The 19,483-nt window shown below is 47.8% G+C and overlaps 1 protein-coding gene across 1 annotated transcript; it reads left to right on the top strand.

Annotated features, from left to right (window-relative positions):
* The first annotated feature begins 1,826 nt into the window (after positions 1–1,826).
* Positions 1,827–9,988, top strand: IRX4 (iroquois homeobox 4). The gene is given in 4 exon segments (XM_039711183.1): positions 1,827–1,862; positions 2,350–7,082; positions 8,019–8,528; positions 8,530–9,988. Coding segments are annotated over 3 exon segments (1,491 nt in total). The 5' UTR covers positions 1,827–1,862; positions 2,350–7,037; the 3' UTR covers positions 9,466–9,988.
* Positions 9,989–19,483: the final 9,495 nt, after the last annotated feature.

Genomic DNA, 19,483 nt, shown 5'->3' with positions numbered 1-19,483 from the left:
TTACTCTTTGAACGATGTCTCCTGCCCTTGAACATCATATTTCAGGGCAGAGATGCAGCTGAATCCAGCAGCCCCCCAGCACCTCACCACCAGAGTTCCCCCCGCTCTGACTCTGCCGTCGGGAAAAGCGAGGGCGGCCTCTGGCCGAGCACCCGGCGCCGGGACGGGGAAAGGTTTGGAGGCCACACTGAGAGGTCCCGGTGCCCTCAGTGCACGTTGGGGCCGAAGGGCAGGTGTCACCTGCAGGCGGCGAGGGTGCCACCCCGCTCTGTCAAACGCGGGCTGGCCGGGCAAGCAGGCGGCGGGACGGGGCGCCCGGAGCGGCCGGGCTGCCCCTGCCCGGGCAGGGCGCTGTCCCGGGGAAGTCGGCCGGGCTCAGAGGCAGCCCGGGGTAGGGCAGAGGGACAGGGCCCCCGGGGACCGGGAGGAAAAGCCCAGACCCGCAGGGCCGGGACAGGGACGGCACACACGCCTCCTGCACTCCGGGAGCACGGCAGAGCCCTCGTCCCGCCGGCGGGAGGGAGCCTGGGCGGGCAAGCAGGGCATCCACGTCGCCGTGGGTTTGTTACTCCGCTTTAAAATGCAAAGGAATGTGGCGTGATTGGCTTTCTGTTTACAAGTGCAGATGGGGAGAAGGCTCGCGTTTGCTTTCTCCGTGTGGTTTCCCCACACTGAAAGCTGCAAGGGCAATACGAGGTGAGAGAAAGGGGAAAGAGAAGAGGATTTCCCAGTTTCAGCATTCATCAGATTTACCTTGTCATTGCACTACAAGGTGCAGCGTGTGTCGAACATTACGAGCACGGGGCCATGCAAATGACACAGGCGTGAAAGAGCCCTGGCAAGAATAAATCTGTCGATGTACAGATGTTCCCTATTAACGTTACTGTTCAGCCTTGGTGGTTACTGTGGGAAGACACCGGATTAAAAATTCCTATTGCCACCCCACCTCTGCTGAACCTTTCTCCCCACACCTCTTTGTCTTCGCTTAATTAGGTAGGATATAATACTCTTTTTTTCTCCTCCTCTGTCTTATTGAGACGTCTGCCCAGGCTCACGCCTTTAAACAGGAATGATATTGATCCCTCCTCCCTCTTCTGTCAATCCCGATTTGTCCCTTTTCCTGCTGAACAAACAATTAAGAAAAGAAAGTAGCGAGCGCGCGGTGGAACTTGTCATGCCCGGGCTCCCGCGGGGATCCCGGGCGCTGCGCTGCCCCGCACACCGGCCCGGAGCCCGAAGCGGCCCTGGGCGCCCGGGACTGACCGAGGGTGGCGGGAGGCTGCGCTCCGGGAAAGGCATTTCGGGCTGGGGTCTCGCCGCCGGTTCGCCCTGCCTCGGGCCCGTGTAACTTCTCCTCGGGAGAGAGCGGCGGTGGCGGCGGCAGCCTGCGGCTGAGGCCGGGCGGGACGGACGGCCGGACGCAGGGAAGGGCGCAGGAGGACGCAGAGGACAAGCGGGAACAAGCGCTCCTGCCCCGACCTGCTTTCGGCTGCCGCGGGCACCTGTCCCCGCTCCGCGCTCGGCTGCCGCCCAGCTCCGCCCGGAGGAAGCCCCCGGTGCCCGGGCAGCCGCGGCGCAGCCCGCCTCGGGGGCGCTGCAGGGAGCGGGTCCCCGGTGCCGGGAGCTCCGCGCCGCCCCCCTTGCCCCCTCCCCGCGGCCGGGGGCGCTGGCCCAGGCAGTCCCCAGCAGCTCCGCGGCGCCCGGCTCCGCAGCGCTGCCCCCGGGCTATGAATAAAGCCGAGGCGGCCGCGGGGACAGGTACAGGTGCCCGTCTCCTGTGCGCAGGGCTGCGCCGACGTCCCAGCCCGCCTCCTCCAGCGGGAGGGAAACAAAGACGGCGAGAGAGGCAGGGAGAGTTGCCTGTAAGTTTAGCGCCTTTCAGTCGTGACTCGCGGAGATAAATGATAGTTTGGAGGTGCGCGCAGTTAATCACCGCCACGGCTGCCGTACAGCGTGTGCAACCCGCAGATCATTAGGTTAAATGGAGGACATTCGTGTCCTTCCAGAATCAATGCAATTATTGTTGGCAACAAGGACAACAATTGGAGTGGCAGCACTAATTTTACTAACCTGCTATTAATTATGGTGTCCCCCACGCCCCAGACGGCGTTTATAACCCGCGGAAGCAAGCGGCGCTGGCTGCTTCTGTTTTAAAACGGGAAAAGTTGGAAGTGGAATGCCTGGTCGTGTTGGAAAGTGTTAATCAGTAGGAAAGAGTGTGATCAGTGGAACTATTCACTTGAGCGTCACTCTGGTGCGGGGGGTTAGTGAAGTGGCTGCGGCGCCTGGGGACCGGAGGCTCCGTGCCGCGCCGCGCAGGTAGCGCGCACTGAGACATGTCTGCGTTAGCTCCCCGCAGCTCCCTGCCACGCCAGCCAGCGCACACCAGAGGAGAGAAGCCCTGCCATGGCACAGCCATCGCTACCAGCTTTTAGCCGAAGTCTGGCGTGATCGCAGGTAAAAAATTTCTTCCTTTGGTGGTGGTGCCTGTGAGTGTGTGTGTGTGTGTTTGTGTCTCTATGGAAGCGGGGGTGGAGGGGAGCGGTGGGGCTTACCCCCCCTCCCCCCCGCCCCCCTTCTCCTTCGGAGCCTGCTTTAGCAGCAAGGCAGCTGAAACAGAACTGCTGGAGGGAAGAGAAACTATCCGTGATGAATCATTTGGCTTTGTGCAATCTTTACCTAGGACAGAGGGTAAATGTATTTTAACATACGTGTGTTATTTCTTGGGAAGGGGGTGTGGATATGGTATTCAGCGAGCACTAAGGTAAGGTACTGAGTCAAACTTTCTGGATTTTAAGGCAAACTTTAAAAAACAAAATTTGACCTTGCAAGCAGGAAAGTTTTACCTTCGCAGGGAAGTAAGTTGAAGCTGTCGGCTGCCAGAGAGCTCCAAGGTGGTGGTGTCTAAATGCCTGCAGATCTGCAGCACTGGGGGTACAGGAACTGAGAAATGAAGTCTTATACAATCTTTGCTTTGCTAGTGAAGGCGTAGTTGTAATGCTGTGCACCAAGCAGGTAAATGTGGACTTTTTGTAGGGTCCATCTATAGCCATAGAGCAGCTGCCCAGGTCGCAGCACTTACTTCTCTTGCTGAAAAGTTTTCTCTGTGTGTGTGCATGTGTGTGTGTGTAGGTGTGCATGTAAGAGAGAAAGAGAGAATGAGAATGCTGGCTCTAGTTCTTAAGTGTGAAAAGTTAATAAATACAAAGAATAAGCATGTGAGGCCTTTCTGCTTTAATCTAGATTGTTTGCCAAGAGGATTGAAGACTTACAAAATGAAAGCATTCAGCTGGATAGCTTTGAACAAACTGATTTTACATGTAGTTGTAAACTGAGTAAATTAATTAGCAGTGCCTTCTTATGCAACTGTTCTGTTGGTCATCATGGCTCTGCCAATCCCAAGCCATGGCATGGGCTTGTGCAGGTCGGAAGTATCATCTTGCTGTCCCTCGATTCAGAGTGCAGGAGGTGCAGTTACACCTCAAATTGGCTCAGGGAAAAAACCAATCATATTTACTGCCAAAAGCAAGTTTTGGGGAGCTAACTTACTTGAAAATGTTGCAGGCTGCCCCAGGTCCCATGTTAGATTCCAAGTGGGCAACACGTAGATGTTCACAGCATTTATCAGGCGGTGTCAATGTTGCTTTAAGTCTGTAACATGAAAACAAAGCAAACTCGACTGAAGGAGCTTGCTAAAGACTGTTTAGCCCATAAGCAAATTCCGTTGCTGAAATATTTCCAGGAGTGGCAATAACCCCTCCAAAAGAGAAGGCGATGAAAATGCAGATAGTAAGTGTAGCTGCATTAACTGCCTCTAGATCATGTCCCTGAAGACGTCCATCAAAGCCTGAGTCCTGAAGAGGTTCTGTTTTACCTGCTGTGGCCTGTTGCAGCATCACACTCTTTCATTCTCATTCCATGTTTTTACAATAAAACTTGTATGAGCATTGGCTCCAGGTACTCAGAGGAAAAGCTCATAACCCTGGGAGAGAGACCTGGATGGGCTTTGGATGGGAAATACCTGCTTGCCTGAGTGTACAGGCTGGTTCTGACCAGAAGGGAACTCTACAGCATTTCCTATTGATCATGATGGGTTTCCTTGCTCAAACTTTGGAGAAAGCTGTGTGTGTTTCTTTCTCAAAAGCTGTTAACTGCATTGTACAGGAAAGGGGCTTTGACAAGGATCAATTTTTATTGCACAGCAAAGACTTGCATTTTCCAAATGCTTAAGGATATAGCCCACAGCATTAAGCGTCTTTGCTTGGATTTGAACAGAGTTACCTTGTTTATGTGCAAGAACCACAAAGGTTATTTTAAATCATTGCGGGGCTTAATGCATGTTTGTGCTCTGGCACCAAAAATTCAAGATGAAATATAATTGTGTTGAGTTTCTTATCAACAAAGGGCCATTATTTGTAGACTGTAAGTGAAACAAGACATCAGCAGTGGGGGAGCACGTAATGTCAGCTTTCAGCGTTTAAGGTTATTAAGTTTTTTTTGTCGCTTTTTCTTTTATTTGTTTGTTTTGGTGGGGGTTTTTTAATGACTGCTTTCTAGGGAATACAGATTGGAACTGACACAAAGCTGACCGGGGGTAAAGTAATAGAGCAGGCAGGCTGCAAAGAAAAATGACAAATAATTATCATGATTAATACAGGAAAGTTCAGCGCAAAAATGGGCACCAGAGTATTTGCATGGCGCAGTGAAAGACAACTGTGATATATAAATAGACAAGGACTATAAATATTGAATTTCTCCTTGTATTTTAAAGTTTAATAGACTCATCTAAATATCAAAACCTGTAGTGCACTGTGGGCCACTGCGGAGTTGACATCTGCAGTGGAAAAAAAAATAAATAAAAACTAAAAACACCAAAAAAAACCCCACAACTCCAGGACATTTCCCAAACTGTAGCCTGGAAAACTGGGAGGACTTCTTCAGGCAGTTCTCCAGCACTCCCAGCTAATTATAGTGCTTTACACCGAGCCGCTCTTGAGATAAGTGCAACTATTTTCTTCCCTAGCACCGGTGAGTTTTATTCCGGAGCTTAAACAAACATCCCCCAGCGCAATGGGCACAGCAGGCAGAGGGAGCAGCACGGAACACTGCGTGCAGACCATTGTGTAAACACTGGGTGTCTTTTCTTCCCAAACAATGCAATAGTCCGTCAGCACTCCGCACAGAAGGAAGCTGCTGGTAAAGAGTGGATAAAAGTATTATTATACCTTGGTAGCACGGGGGTATAGTGCAGGAGAAGGAATAGAGGAGCCCTTCTATAAAAGAAACCCAATGGCAAAGTTATTAATATTCTCAGAAATAAAAAGGAATTAACATTTCAGGTGAGGAAAGAAAAGGCTCTTTCTTCCCATCCAAAAATCAATACAGAATTCCAAACCGATTATTTATGTCATTTGATTCCCTTTCTTTATACGTTTCTCCCGGCTACAGATACTGAGCTGTCAGGATAATTTGCATGTACTGTATCTGATATCTTTTATTTGCAAACACTCTAAAGCGCCATAAAACGCCTCTCGTTGTAGTCTAACTCGATCTGAGGACTAGTATTTTCATCTGTAAATTAAAGCAATTACGCAGCAGATATTATATTATGTGTACTGTGGTCTCCAGATAGTCATCAATCACCCTCAATCGAGCTGTCAGTGTGGGCAGATTCGTTTCTGGGAGGCAGTCTTCCAGCTGGGGAGAAGAAGAGAATATCATCATTAATTAGAGTGTGACCCTGGGGCTATTCACATGTCTGAACCCAGGAATCTCTCTGAGCAAGTCTGCACACCATGGAGCAGCGTTCGACTGCACCAGCAGCCCCGCTTCAGCCTCGGAGCTGACTCCTCCGCTCCCTCCGTCCAGCCGGGGGCTGCCCGCTCGCCCTGCCTCGGTGGCACCGGCCGGCGGGGCAGAGGTGCTGGGGCTGCCAGCACCTTCCCCCCACGGCCCGTCCCCTCCGAGCGTGCTGCAGGGGGGGATTGCTGCCTGCTCGTGTCCCAGACCCCCAGAGGGTAGGGAGGCTGATGGCAGCGGTGGGATGGGTCGGGTAGAAGCGGGTGTTGGAAGTTAAGAGATGGGATCAAAGTCTTTTTAACGTGGAAAGTCACATCTTTTCCATCATGCCCCGGAAGACGCTTGTAGGGTTTTCTACCTGTAATCACACGCCTGGAATAAAAGCCGAAAAGAAAAGGAGGATTGCTTATCATGTGCTTTATTGTCAGCGTTAGCGCTAATTTTAACTGTTGATTAAATCTTAAATGAAGACTCAGTCGTGTGTCCCTTCATATGTCTTGTTTGTAATTGAGACTAATTATTACTGTGGGGTGGGAAGAAGCAGCTGCTCATTAATTAATTTCTAATTAAAAGTGCTTACTAGCCTTTCAGTGACTAAGGAGGGTGGGGAAAATAGCTGATACAACATTGATCCTTCAGATTAAAAACATTCATTTCCTTCCCTTGCCCGCAGAAATAGATGTGTTGCAAGCAGGCGTTGCCACTACCGAAGAGCTTCCCAAACTTTTCTCCCCTGTTAGGCAGGCTGAAGGCGATGCTGGAGAGTCTATTTTCCATGCCAGGGGAAAGATTCCCGAAAATGAGTGTTAAACTTACAGGCAGGTTAATTTGAGTAGGTTTTGCTTGACGTCAGAGGCTCGTCTCTTTTAAAACAACGTGCTTGTGAGCTGATGCATTTGTGTCACTTTTCTTCTTCCCACCTTTTGTTTTTCCGTGGGTGCAAAGTATTTACTTTTTGCCGTCACGTCTGCCAGCCTGGAAGCCTACATGTAACAATTATTTCTGTGTCGTAGCCGTAGCGGGGAAGGTACTAAAATCGCCGTACATATTTAAAAGAAAAAAAAAAAAAAGTTTGAGTTTTCATGTAAATAAATTAAATGTGGTTTTCTGCTTCGTCCTATAAGCATCTAGGGACCTGTGGTTACCAATCAATTGGTACAACAGAGCAGAGCCAGGCTGCAATAGCGTGCAGATCAGACGCCTCGCCTTGTTTCTAGATAACTGGGAGCCTCTGTACCATGTCCTATCCTCAGTTTGGCTACCCTTACTCCTCTGCACCCCAGGTAAGACTTTTTGCCTACCAACGTTAATTGATTGAATTTCAGTCCTTATCGATGCCTTCCGTCCGGGATGAGGGCGGCAGCGATCCTCTCCCGCATGCGGTAGCGGCAAAGCAGATGCTCGCTCCACAGCTTTACAAGATGCCCAAGTTCTGTGTTGGGCACCAGTTTTAAAATGGGATGAAACACGCGGGATTTAGGGTGTTTGGGGGTGATACAGACTCGTGGGAGATGATTACAGAGACGAGAGAGGTGAGAGGGGAGCTGGAGAAACCCAACCCCCACCCGCACCCCCCCCTTTTTTTTTTCTCTTTCACGATTAAATTCACGATTATCAATTAAACATGGATGTACAGAGGTCCGGCCCGTAGAAACAGAATGGGATATTCAAAACCAGCAGGTTAATAACAGATGCGTGCGTGGCTGCAACAAATCTGCAGTCAAAATAAATATGCATGAATGACTTCGAAAAAAAGGGTTTAAAAACGCAGATGGGAATCATTGTGCTGCAAGAGGAGAAAACGGTGTAAACCCCAGTCTTGTGGAAACACCCCAGGAAAAGTTAGCTTTTAAATGCAGAGGGCCTGAGGAATGTATTATAGAGGATTAAACATCCACAGTCACGGGGCGTTTGGTTGTTGTTGTTGTGGAGTCGTTCTAAAAAATTGCACCTCTGCAAAACACTTGCACCTCTGCGCTTCTCCAGAGCTTTTCTATCACGATTAAAGTAAAATGCGGCGGGGGAGGGAGAAGGGCGGGCGACACCCCAAAGATACTAACCGGATTTGGAAAAAAAAAAAAAAAGAAAGAAAAAAAAAAGAAAAAAAAACCAAGCCCAAGCAAAAACCCACACCATCTAAAAGCAACCGAACCCAAACTTGGTTACACTTAGGGAAGTTCCCCCCACCCCGCCCTCAGCGCCGCTCTCTTTCCCTCCAGTTCCTGATGAGCACCAACTCCCTGACGACCTGCTGCGAGTCCAGCAGCCGGACGCTGGCCGAGACGGGGGCGGCCGCCTCCGCCCAGACGCCCGTGTACTGCCCGGTGTACGAGAGCCGCCTGCTCGCCACCGCCCGCCACGAGCTCAACTCCGCCGCCGCCCTGGGCGTCTACGGCGGGCCCTACGCCGGGCCCCAGGGCTATGGGAACTACGTGACCTACGGCACCGAGGCTCCCGCCTTCTACTCGCTGGTAAGCCGCCCCGGGGATGCTCGCTCCCTCCCTCCCGTCGCTGCCCCGGGGGCGGGGGCCGCTCGGCGGGACCCCCTCCCCGGGCGGGGGCAGCCCCGGGCGCTTCTCCTCCGCCCCGCCGTGCCCAGCCCGCGCTCGGCAGCTGCTCCCGGCTCCAGCCGCCCCTCGCTCCTCGCGGCATCGCAATTAAAAGTCGCGCCTGACGAGCTGGCGGCCGAGGGCGGAGGGCCCGTCCGGGCGGGCAGTTTCGGGCGACCCAGATGGCGGTGCGGCCGCGGGGGCTCGGCCGGCAGCTCGCCCCCGGGGCGGGCCTCGCTGGTGGGGGCGGCCGCGGGCCTCGCTGGTGGGGGCGGCCGCGGGGCAGTGCGGCGCCGACAGTGACCGTGTGTCTTGTTTTTGCTGTCCCTTCCCCCGCCCCCGCCCCGCAGAACCCACGGGCAAGGAGGAGAAGGAACTGGAGCTCAGCGACCTGGAGGACTTGGACGCCGCCGAGTCGGAGAGCTCGGAGTGCGAGCTGAGGCGGCCCTTCCCGCACCCGCTCCCGCACCCGCACCCGCTCCCGCTCCCGGGCGGCAGCCACCCGCCGCGGGCCGCCGAGCTCCCCGCCAAGATGCCGCCGCCGGCTGCCGCCGGGGAGGAGGAGGAAGAGGAGGAGGCGGCGGCAGAGCGGGCGCGGAGCTGCCTGAAGACGGCGGCCGAGGAGTGCGGCCCCGACCCCCTGGGCGCTCGGCAGCGCGGCTGCGAGTCCAAGATGTGCTTCCAGCAGGGGCAGCAGCTGCTGGAGGCGAAGCCCCGGATTTGGTCCCTGGCGCACACTGCCACCTCCCTCAACCAGGCCGAGTACCCCTCCTGCATGCTGAAACGGCCGGGGGGCTCGGCCGCCGCCGCCGCTCCCGCCCCGGTCAGCGTCATGGACAGGCACCAGGACTCGCCGGTCACCAACCTCAGGAACTGGGTGGACGGGGTGTTTCACGACCCCCTGTTCAGGCACAGTACTTTAAACCAAGCCCTGAGCAACACGACAGTTTCCTGGGCTACCACCAAAGGAGCCATTCTGGAAACGGGCGCCTTGGGACGCGCGGTGGGGAACGGCGCCAATGTGCTCAAGGGGCAGCTCTCAAACCTGGCCCACCATGACTCAAACAAAGAGTTTCTGGCGTTCCCCAAATCAGGAAGCAAAATGTTTTGTTCCTAACAGGCCCGCCGAGGGGCAAAGGACTTTCTAACGCTTGAAGAGTCAGCTACACTGAAAAGAGACTTGCAAGAGTTTAAATTTAAATATAAAACTTTTTCTTCTTCTTTTTTTTTTTAAACAAACAACATAAACGAGGATTTAAAGTTCAGTTTGCTCAGTTCAACGGAAAGACTTTGCTCATTGCTGTTCTGAACATTTTCTCCTGGCTGCGACTTTAAGGGATCAATGTCGTGAAAGTTATTTAATTCCATGTCCAAAAAGCACGTACTATAGTGTAGACCTACTTAAAAAGTTTACATCCGAAAGTTTACAAACGGGAAATTTTAATTCAGATTTAATTTAAGGCATGCCGACATTAGTTGTAAAGACTTTTCGAGAATTTTTCCTCCTGATTTCCTTGTTAGCATATAATTCACAAACAGCACTTCTACTAAGTTTACACCTACTGCACAAATTTATCTTGACAAAAAAAAATATGTTAAAGGGTATGCTCACTCCAATAAATTGTCTGTTTCAGAGGTAACACAAGTGGTGGCGTTTTGCATTGGGCAACAACTTCTGTGTTTCAAATTCCCCCTCGGAGCCGATCCCGATAATTCCAAGGACTGTCAACAGGCTGCCGGGGGAGGGGAAGAGAGGCTCAGCGCAGCGCTGCCGCGGGACTGAGGACGGAGCCCGGGAGGCGCGCTGCCCGGAGCGATGCTGGGCTGCGCTCCGATCCCGCCGTGCCTCCGCGGGCAGCGACGGGCCCCGGCCGCCTCCCGGGCCGACCGCGGGGGCTCCGGCCGCCCGCCAGGCCCGGCGGGGCGGGAGCATCCCGCTCTTCCCCCTCCCCTCCTTCCCGAGCTGCGGCCGGGCGGGGGTCGGCCCCCAAGGGCCGGGCTCTGCTGCGGCGTCGCCTCCGCCGTGCGCGGAGCAATTGATTCACATGGAAAATTTGATCTTTTAAAGAACCGTTTTAGCTTTCCAGCTCCTCTGCCAGTGCGGAGAATCGCTGATCCGCCATGAATATTTCAGCACTTCAGTACAGATGCTTTACCGATTTGACATTAAATAGAGTGCAGCCAACAAAAAGAGAGAGGGAGGAAGAGCGCTCTCGACGTGTGATTCAGGAGCACTCGCAGCCAATTTAACACTTAGATAACAGGCGCTTAAAAGATTTCATTTCCTTCCCCGGAATGGGAACAAACTTTACTGATCCCCGGACCGGGAGACAGGGAGAACTGCTGGATGAGAAACTGCGAGGCAATAATAGATCCCGGCTTAACCGGGCCGGCCTGGAACCCCTGAGCCTCGGGGCCCGGCGCGGCGCGGAAAAACCGAGAGCACCCGAAGGACCAAACTGACACCGGCACAAGCAGAAGAGCCTTCCCTGCCTCCCAGCATTCTCGCCCATCCCACCCCAGCGGCTCCCCGTCGGTCCAGCCCTCTTCACAATAAATAAATAATTATACGATAAAGGGGGGAAATATACAAAGGAAACTATAAACGCAACCGAGAAAACACTCAGCCAAAATATAACATACTCCAGCCTGCGAAGTTTCTAGCGAGACCTGTTAGTGCAAGGACTGAATAAAGGAATCCAGGTGCGGAGATCAGATCAAGCCCTTCCCCTCTCTGCGAGCAGCCGTAATTGGATTGTATCCAGTCATATTCCCTGTCATTGTATTGACTTTCGCTCTCTTGGATGATATTATCGAGATCACTGAACCCCTCTGCTGATCTGGCTGTCAAAAGGCTCAGACAGGAGCCCCCGGCCTGGAAAACGTGCATCAGCCGAGATAATTTGAAGTGAAATTTTCATTTTGACAGTAAACCCCTCAATTTCTAAAGGCTCTGCACCCGGAGAGCTCGGTGGCAGGGGGAGGCTTTACAGAAAGCCCACGTCTTAAACTGAAAAGGGCAAAAGAACTCGAATTAGTTGTAATAGATAAAAGGGCAAAAATAAAGAGTCAAGGGTACTTGACAGTAATAGCGAAAGTGGAGTCTCGGGGGAGCCGCGATCTGAGCTAAAGGCTGGGCCGGCAGGAATTTTAATGCAGCCGGGGCGGCCGGCGAGCTTTGCCTCTGAAACCCTTTAGACAAAGCAAATTATTTTCAGCCAAACTAAAGAGACGGGGATGAAGGAGGCGAGGGAGAGGGAAGGGGAGGAAGGCGAGGGTTCGGGCTGCCCTCAAACCATTGGTAGAGTCAAGCGGGATGGGGCACAAACCCCTCAGACTGCTGCGAGGGTGATGTTAAAGAGGGGAGGTTTGTGTGTGTCAGCCTTGCTGGATGTGCAGGGACTGGAGGGGACACGGGTACTCCCGGTGGGCTTCGGTTTCCATGCGACAGAGGCTCTGTGGAGTGGAAGGGAGCTCCATTTTTTCTCCTAGCACAGGGACAGCCGAGTGTGTGTGCACTCTGTGTGTCTGCGTGCAAGGAGAGGTCTCGTCCACCGGGCAGCCAAAAATCTCTCTCAGCCTGAAAAGCTCCCTGACTTTGAGGAGCGCCGGCCCCCGCTGGCCTCCCTGGGATGGCTCTCTGCGGGTGACCCCGCAAGCCATAAAAGTCATTTTACAAGTCATTGCTGGCCGGCTTTGGCTAGGTCCGGGATTCAGTTCGGACATCCCGTTGTTTGGGAGGCAACACCCTCCCTCTTCCCCCGCTCCTTGCCTCCTCCGGACTTAAAATGAGGGTGATAACACTGTGAGCAAAACACAGGGGCACTGAAATACCAGAAGCCAAAAGAAAAGCGGGTCAACACTTTATCCCTTCATTTTCGTGTTATTGTTGTTATAAAACAAGTTTGAGTAAGTTTACGGCTGCTGTATAACAAGAGCAGGGCTCTTCAGACCAGGGAACAGGCTGTATCTCGGGTCTGGAAAATCTGTGTGTGCTCACACCAAAACGTTGCCCATCCTGAGAGGAGACCGTGTCAGTTAAGGGGGAGGGAAAAGAGTTTCCCTCTTTAATACACAAACCTTATGACTTAGATGAGCCATGAAATGCAGAGGTCTTTCAAAAGGGTTGGGGTTCCTGTTGTTTGGTTGGTTTGATTTTTTTTTTAATATGAACAAAAGAGTGTGAGAAATTAATTTTGCCATTTGATTCAATAGCACAAGTTCAGGTTCTGCTGCTTTAGAGGAATCTGCAAGGCTGAAAGGGAAAGCCGTGCAGCTCATATGTCTGTACAAAGCAGAAATATAAAGGCAGACTGAGAAAGAAGGAGGAGGGGAAAAAAATCATAGAGAAACGTCTTGAAACTGAGAGACTCTAAATCATTCAGCCATGGCAAATTCAAACACACAAAGGAGGGGATGCTAAATTAACAGTGCTTTTTACATAGAGCCCAAATAAAACTGTAATCAGCGACGCGTTACTTTTCATTAAGCGAGTTTGACAGGAGCATATTCAGCCTCGACAAGGGAACAGGAGCAAAGAAATATACGGCTCTCCCAGCCCGAGTCATAAGATAATTCCTTAAGCTCCATTAACAACTCTTAGCCGCAGGAAATGGGCTCCCTGAAAACATCTCCAAATCTAAAAGCTTTATCGACCTCTCAAACCTCTGCTGATGGTTCTATTTTTTTAAAAAAACTTAGAGGCGAGACGTCCAGCAAGGTAATAGACTTTGACACAACACCTTCTTAACTAGAGAGAGAGAGGCAGAGAAAACGAGACCTTAAATGATATTTAAAAGGCAGCCAATTAAGATTTAAAATGATTGTCTCCTGAGATTATGCATGCGATTTATGTCATCTACTTTTTTTTTCCCAGACATGCATGCAAAATTGCAATGGGGCATATTGCCTGATCCTTAAATGATGATGATGATGATAATGATGATGATGATCATCATCATCATAATAATAACAATAATAATAAGAGTAATAGAAGAAACAGTAGCAATTAACAATCTGTAACTATCGCACATAATTGCAAATGATGATTCAGGAAAGGACTAGTGTTTAGGTAACCTGATTACAGAGCACCTTGCAACAGCCAGCTTATTTATAGGTGTCTAATTAAAAGACAGATAGATGAAATTATTTGCACATTATCCACTAATGTCCAGGAGCACATTTCTTTTCATCCTGAGTGAATATTTGACTATTAAATTCACATAATTAATTTGTAGTTAAACAACCCAGTGTAGCAGCTCCTTCCCGCTAGCCACATGAAGATTTTGTGTCCAAGAAGATTTTGTCTTGGCAAGACTGACTATATATTTTTAAGATATAATGGTTCAGAAGGAGACTCTGACTTACTACAGTCTTTTTGCTACACATTTGCCTTTTCCATTTAAATCTGACCTTCAAATAATGTGAAGGCTTGCGTGTGTGAAAGTGTATCCAGTTAAATGCCAAGAAAAGAGTTAATGCTCACATTGTACCATTTCATGCAGAAATTCTGTGAAATGCAAGAAAATATTATAACTTGCTGGTTTGGTGAGAGATCAGAAATTGTTTTAATGAATGTGATTTCTAGATGAATGAGGTGAAAAAAGATCGTTCAAACACCACTGTGTTTTGGCCAAAGGCCAAAGTGTTTTGGTTCCCACTTAGAATAAGTTAGTTCAGTCTATGAAGCAATGAGCTTGGATCTGAGTCCCATGCTCTCTTGAGCATGTAACTTAATCCTTTAAAAAAGTGAAGAATGAAGGAATGTTAACAGTCAAATTATACATTTTTATTTGCATGGTAAAAAAAAAGTGCTATAAAAATAGGAAGCTATTTTTAATAGAAGAGCTAATGGTCAAAGCACAAGTCCTGAAATATGACATCTGGCATGTTTCAACTCACATTTACTGTCAAAAAGTCTATGAGGTGCTTAGGACTTGTGGGAAGCGTTCTCTTCATCCTCCTTGTGAAATGGCATCATGGCAGATAATAATCCTTGATTTGTAGACCCCCCCAAAAAAGCAGTCTTAAAATACACACTAGCTGTATGTGTCTGGAGGAGTTAAATGCATAAATCATTGGTCTTCTGTACCATGTGGCTATATAGCAAAACCTTAATTTGGCTTAGGACTTGAAGACACATTTAAGACATAACATGAAGAACTAAGGGAGGAGGAAATGCTTGGGAGCAATTCAAAAGAAAATGATAATAATTGCTTCCCAGTGTGCCCCCACTCCAATGAGGAATGGGAGTGTTTTCAGGGAGGAAAGGAAGAAGCCTCCGTGCAACCTAGAGAGAGTGCATATATGCAAGCCCTGCTGGTATCCTGCTTCCCACAGTGGGGAATGTGGCCTGGGCATGAGAACAGTGATTGACCTACTTACAGTGCTCAAGAGCTATTTCTTGTCCATCCCAGTTTAAGGAAAGCATGAAAATGAAGGAAATATCTTGAAGGAAAGTGTTCTCTTAATGTTTTTGGGTTTTTCTCCTGATGTAATTTTTTTTTTATTCATTCATTTGGCTACATAGAAGCGAGGGCATAAAAATCTTTCTCTTCTCAGTTTTACGTCCATTTCCTTTCTCCAAATCAGCATGTCATTATTTAAATTTTGAAATGGGTTTCAGTAGTATTTTTTCAGTGGTTTATGTGGAATCATAATCAGGTCATTTTTCAAAGACTGCCTCAGAAATCTTTCTGAAATACTGCAAAGAATTATGGTGGCAATGAAATGGAACCAAGGAAACACCTACTTTCAACAGTATTTCTTTGATTTATACTACTCATATAGAATGCCAAAAATCAAACAATTAAAAAATATGTACTTGAGATTTCATCAGATATTTTCTTATGTGCATTGTATTGTGAAGCAGGGTTGAAACATTTGCTAGAAATATAGAACCAACACTTTATCTATGTCATTATGACAGAAGAGGTGCTACATCTAAGGCTGATGTGTCTCCTAAAATTCTGCTCTCTATCATGGTATCTATTGATACTGGGCTTTTATGACCTGAGAAGTCACTCAGAATGAGTCCTTCCTTCCTTCCTTCCTTCCTTCCTTCCTTCCTTCCTTCCTTCCTTCCTTCCTTCCTTCCTTCCTATGAATCACAACATGATATTTTTTTCCTCTGTCCTGGTGGGATTACAGCTCACATGGAGGCTGTATGTGAAGGTGGTCTCACATATGCCAGCCCTCATGACACTGGTCTTTGGTAGCCTTGTGAACAGAATGCTTTGCTTTTGAGCCTTTGTGCCATTAGGTTACCCTCTTTTTGGACATACCATCATTTTCTCCCCAACCTTGTGACACAAGTGGCTGACAAATCACAGGATCACAGCATATTCTGAGTTGTAAGGAATCCACAAGGGTCATCGAGTCCAACTCTTAAGTGAATGACCCATACAGGGATTGAAGCCACAATCTCAGTGGCACCATAGTTCAACCAATTAAGCAAAGGAGATAGAAGCTGAGACATGTTGGCTTTTAGTCCAATGTCAAATATGTGACTAAGTACTGATAACATTATTTTTTGGAGTCTTATTTGCCACAAACTCCAGTGTACATGACTAAATTATTTCGTTACAGCCTTCAGAGAAAAACAAGTGGAAACCAGCTCATTTAAAGGAGCAATCTCATAATCTTACAAGTAAAGGTAAACCAGATCTGACTGAGCCTGGGCAGTCTTGTAGTCTGTTTCCCACAGGCAGGTTTGGCATGCAGTAGGTGAAATAAATAACAACCAAAAAAATAATGTATCCATGTTGATTTCACTGGGGAAGTAAGGTGAGAAAGTCCCACCATGCCAGAAGGCTGGAGGGAAAAGAACAGGGGATAGGAAATTATTGTGATAGGAATTGAAGGGGTTTTAAATCCATTTGTCGACCCAGTACTGATTTCTGCCTTCATTTACACCAGACTTAGTCAGCTTTAACTCAGACTAGCTTCATTGGAGCTTCTCCATATTTATGATAACATGTCAGACAGCAGGAAGGATCCTTGTGTATGAAGGGTAAACCCCTGCTGACCCAGCTCCTGCACATAAATTTGGGGGTTAACAACATTCACTAAATATATGAGTGGAACCTTACAGTACGTAACTTCTTTAGATTAAGGATTTTAGATACATAAATGGAGTGCTTTCATGAAGCTGGCCAGTTCATCTTATGTTACTTCTGTATTAAATTGAAGCAAATGGAATCAACAAATGTAGAGGCCAGAAGTCAGATTCTCAAACTCATTTCCAGGTTTAGTGTCAAACATTTCCACTAAGCCCCTTTCCTCTGACAGTGACACTATAGAGAGAAACACCAAGAGTTTTCATCTTCCCGTCTGAAGGAATGCAAAGCCTCTCTTGGCTGACAGAACTGCTCTTCTCTGTTGCCATACAACCTAGTTTGTAAAAGGTCTTCAAATACAACTATTCTCTTGCTATGCACAAATATTTGCTGTTGCTCTTCCTTTGCTTGAATTATTTCTTTTTAGGAGAAGTGATGAAACAGGAAGAAAAATCAGGTAGGAAAAAATGTCTTTCACTTGAAGCTGTACTCACAGATGCAAGCTTGTGCCTACCACTGTGAATGGGAGGCACTGTCAGTACTGGGCTGAATTCTGCAATTTTGAGCAGCTGTGTAAAACAAAGGTAATCCTGGAAACAGCCACAGCACATCCATTTCACACATTCACTACATTTAATGAAATAAACTTTGCCAAGATCCTAAAGTAAAACTTTTGAATTGAAATGAAGAACATACAAAATTCAAATTATAATTTACTAACAAAAAAATAGCAAGTAAAAAGAGCCAATTTTGCAAGTTGACTGAAGAGAAGTAACTTAAAATACTCATCTGATTCTGAGAAATGAGCCCTGTTCCATGGTAAGAGCAAAACAAAAGGGCACAAACACCAAATCCTGATCCCAAATCAATGGATGAGCAAGATGCACACCATATTTCATCTTATTTTGTTGTGAATCCTCATTACAAAACAGAAAGAGCTGAAAAGCAAACAAAAAAAAACCATCAACTGAGTTGTACATCAAGAAAATAAAATTTCATAGTTGCTGGAAGTGACTGCTAGAAAACTGGGAGAATGGGACTGCATACATATAGTGTGAGTAGGAAGAAAGCAAACAATAAGCAGATAATGCTTCTGCCTCTTGAACATATCCATCAGTGTTTCCTGCAAACACCAAAGTCTTGATTTCGGAAAGGCTTTAATTAACTATGCATAGATTATTCCTTCATGCCATCCTTCTCCACTTGATAACAATTAAAAAAATATGATACATATACAACATGATATGTGTAGAAGTAATTTACAGCTTTACTATTTCAAAACCATAGTTTCTTAATCCTGAAGAGCATAACTGAGCCAATGATATCACTGAAAATGCCCAGTTTTTAATCCAAGCAAACAGTATTATAATATCAGTTTGAAAACCAGAGTGACAATGCATGGGAGAATCAGCCTATTCACTTACTGTTGTCGCTGATCAGCCTTGTAAAGAGATGATTTGGGCTGAATTTTAGCCCTGTGCTCTTCCTTTCAGGATTATCTCCCTAGCTCAATATCCCAACCTTTTGTAAACATCCCAAACTTCACAACCTAACGTCAGGCCTGGATGCTGAAGAATGAAAAATGTGTACTCTTGAGTGTGAGGGACCCACAGTGTGGGGACAGTGTGATGTGTCTTGAAGTCTTTGTGCTGCAGGATTGCTAGAGAAAAGATGCAGCTGATTCTTGTCAGACTGTGAGCAACTGCTGACATCGTCCTCTCTTGAATCCCAGTGGTAGGGCATGTAGGGACAGAGTGGATCAGAGATATTTCATTTTGTGATGCATCACTTACAGGAGAGTGGTGAAATGCAATGTTCTGTACACTGGAAGTATGTTCACAAATTTGATACAAAGTCTGCTGAGCACAGTAAGAGATTCTGTGGACTAAGAAATAACAACAGCTTGTGCATGGCTGCTACGTGAGGCTAAGTGTATGGGAGAGGTACAGATGAAGGAGGACCCTTGCAAAGATAGCTGCAGAGAATCCTCCACTGGGCATACCTCATTTCAGCTGCACTGCCCCTGGGAGTGTTATTTTTAAGCAGCTGGCACTGTAGATGGCCAGGAGAATGGGACAGGAAGCCTTGTAACAGAGCTGTGATAGCTGCTGTCACTGAGGTAGCTGACTGGTAGACAGATAGCTCTACAAATAGGACAACATTAAGAAGAGGTTGTAAGGAAGTGTTTTATTTTCATTCCATTGCTTTTAACCACTATAAATTCTTCAGGCAATGAGATGTAAGGAGACAAGAGTCTCAGCCTTCCTCTTGACTTATCCTGATTAATGCTCTGCCAGAAGGAAGTAATATACTAATTGTTTGTGATCCAGAAAAGGATAAGTTCCTGACTTTGCATATGTTACCAAAACTGAGTTAGATAATGCAATCTTAAAGGCAGGCTTTGGCACATTTCTCACCAGTGAGACTTGCTGAACTGAAGAGGGATGTGTGGCCATGATTATTGTATCCAGCTTCCAAAACGGATGCCTCCTTCTTCAAAGCCAAAGCAAAGAGGCTGAATCCACTCCACATGTAGATTCAAGCCTGTGATAAAAACCAAAGGTACTTTAGTGTGTACCCCATGTCACCAAATCTTTTTGTGGCAACAGTAAGACTAATTTAAGACTGAGTATGTTCAGTGACTACGCTCTGAAAAAACACAATATATGCTGCTAATCAGTAACACATTATTTAACAGCTTCAGCAATGACAGGCTGCCACATGTGTTGGGGCTTTTGATTAAAGGCTGGGCAATTCTCTGAGAAATGGGAGTTAATCACTTTGGACCAGTTTGCTACCTTCACTTCAGAGCTGTTTCTGTGGCATGTTTCACTCTATGCTGTTGTTGAACAGCAAAGTGGTTAAGCAGGTTCTTTATCCTTCTAGATCTGAGCCTTGACACTTGCATAAATAATACTGATGGAAAAGCATTGCTCAGACCAGTCTAGGGCATCCCATCCCTCCTTTCTTCCTCTGTAAGGTCCTAAAGATTCTGGTTGAAGAAATTGGCAATTATAATGACCATATTGGTATTAAATTTGCTTTAAAAGCCTGGAACCTCACTATTTTGGTCCTCTT

This window comes from Passer montanus, unplaced genomic scaffold, assembly GCF_014805655.1.
Source record: "Passer montanus isolate IOZ18808 unplaced genomic scaffold, ASM1480565v1 scaffold24, whole genome shotgun sequence".
In the NCBI taxonomy this organism is placed as follows: domain Eukaryota; kingdom Metazoa; phylum Chordata; class Aves; order Passeriformes; family Passeridae; genus Passer; species Passer montanus.
This window is presented reverse-complemented; position numbering and strand designations above follow the sequence as displayed.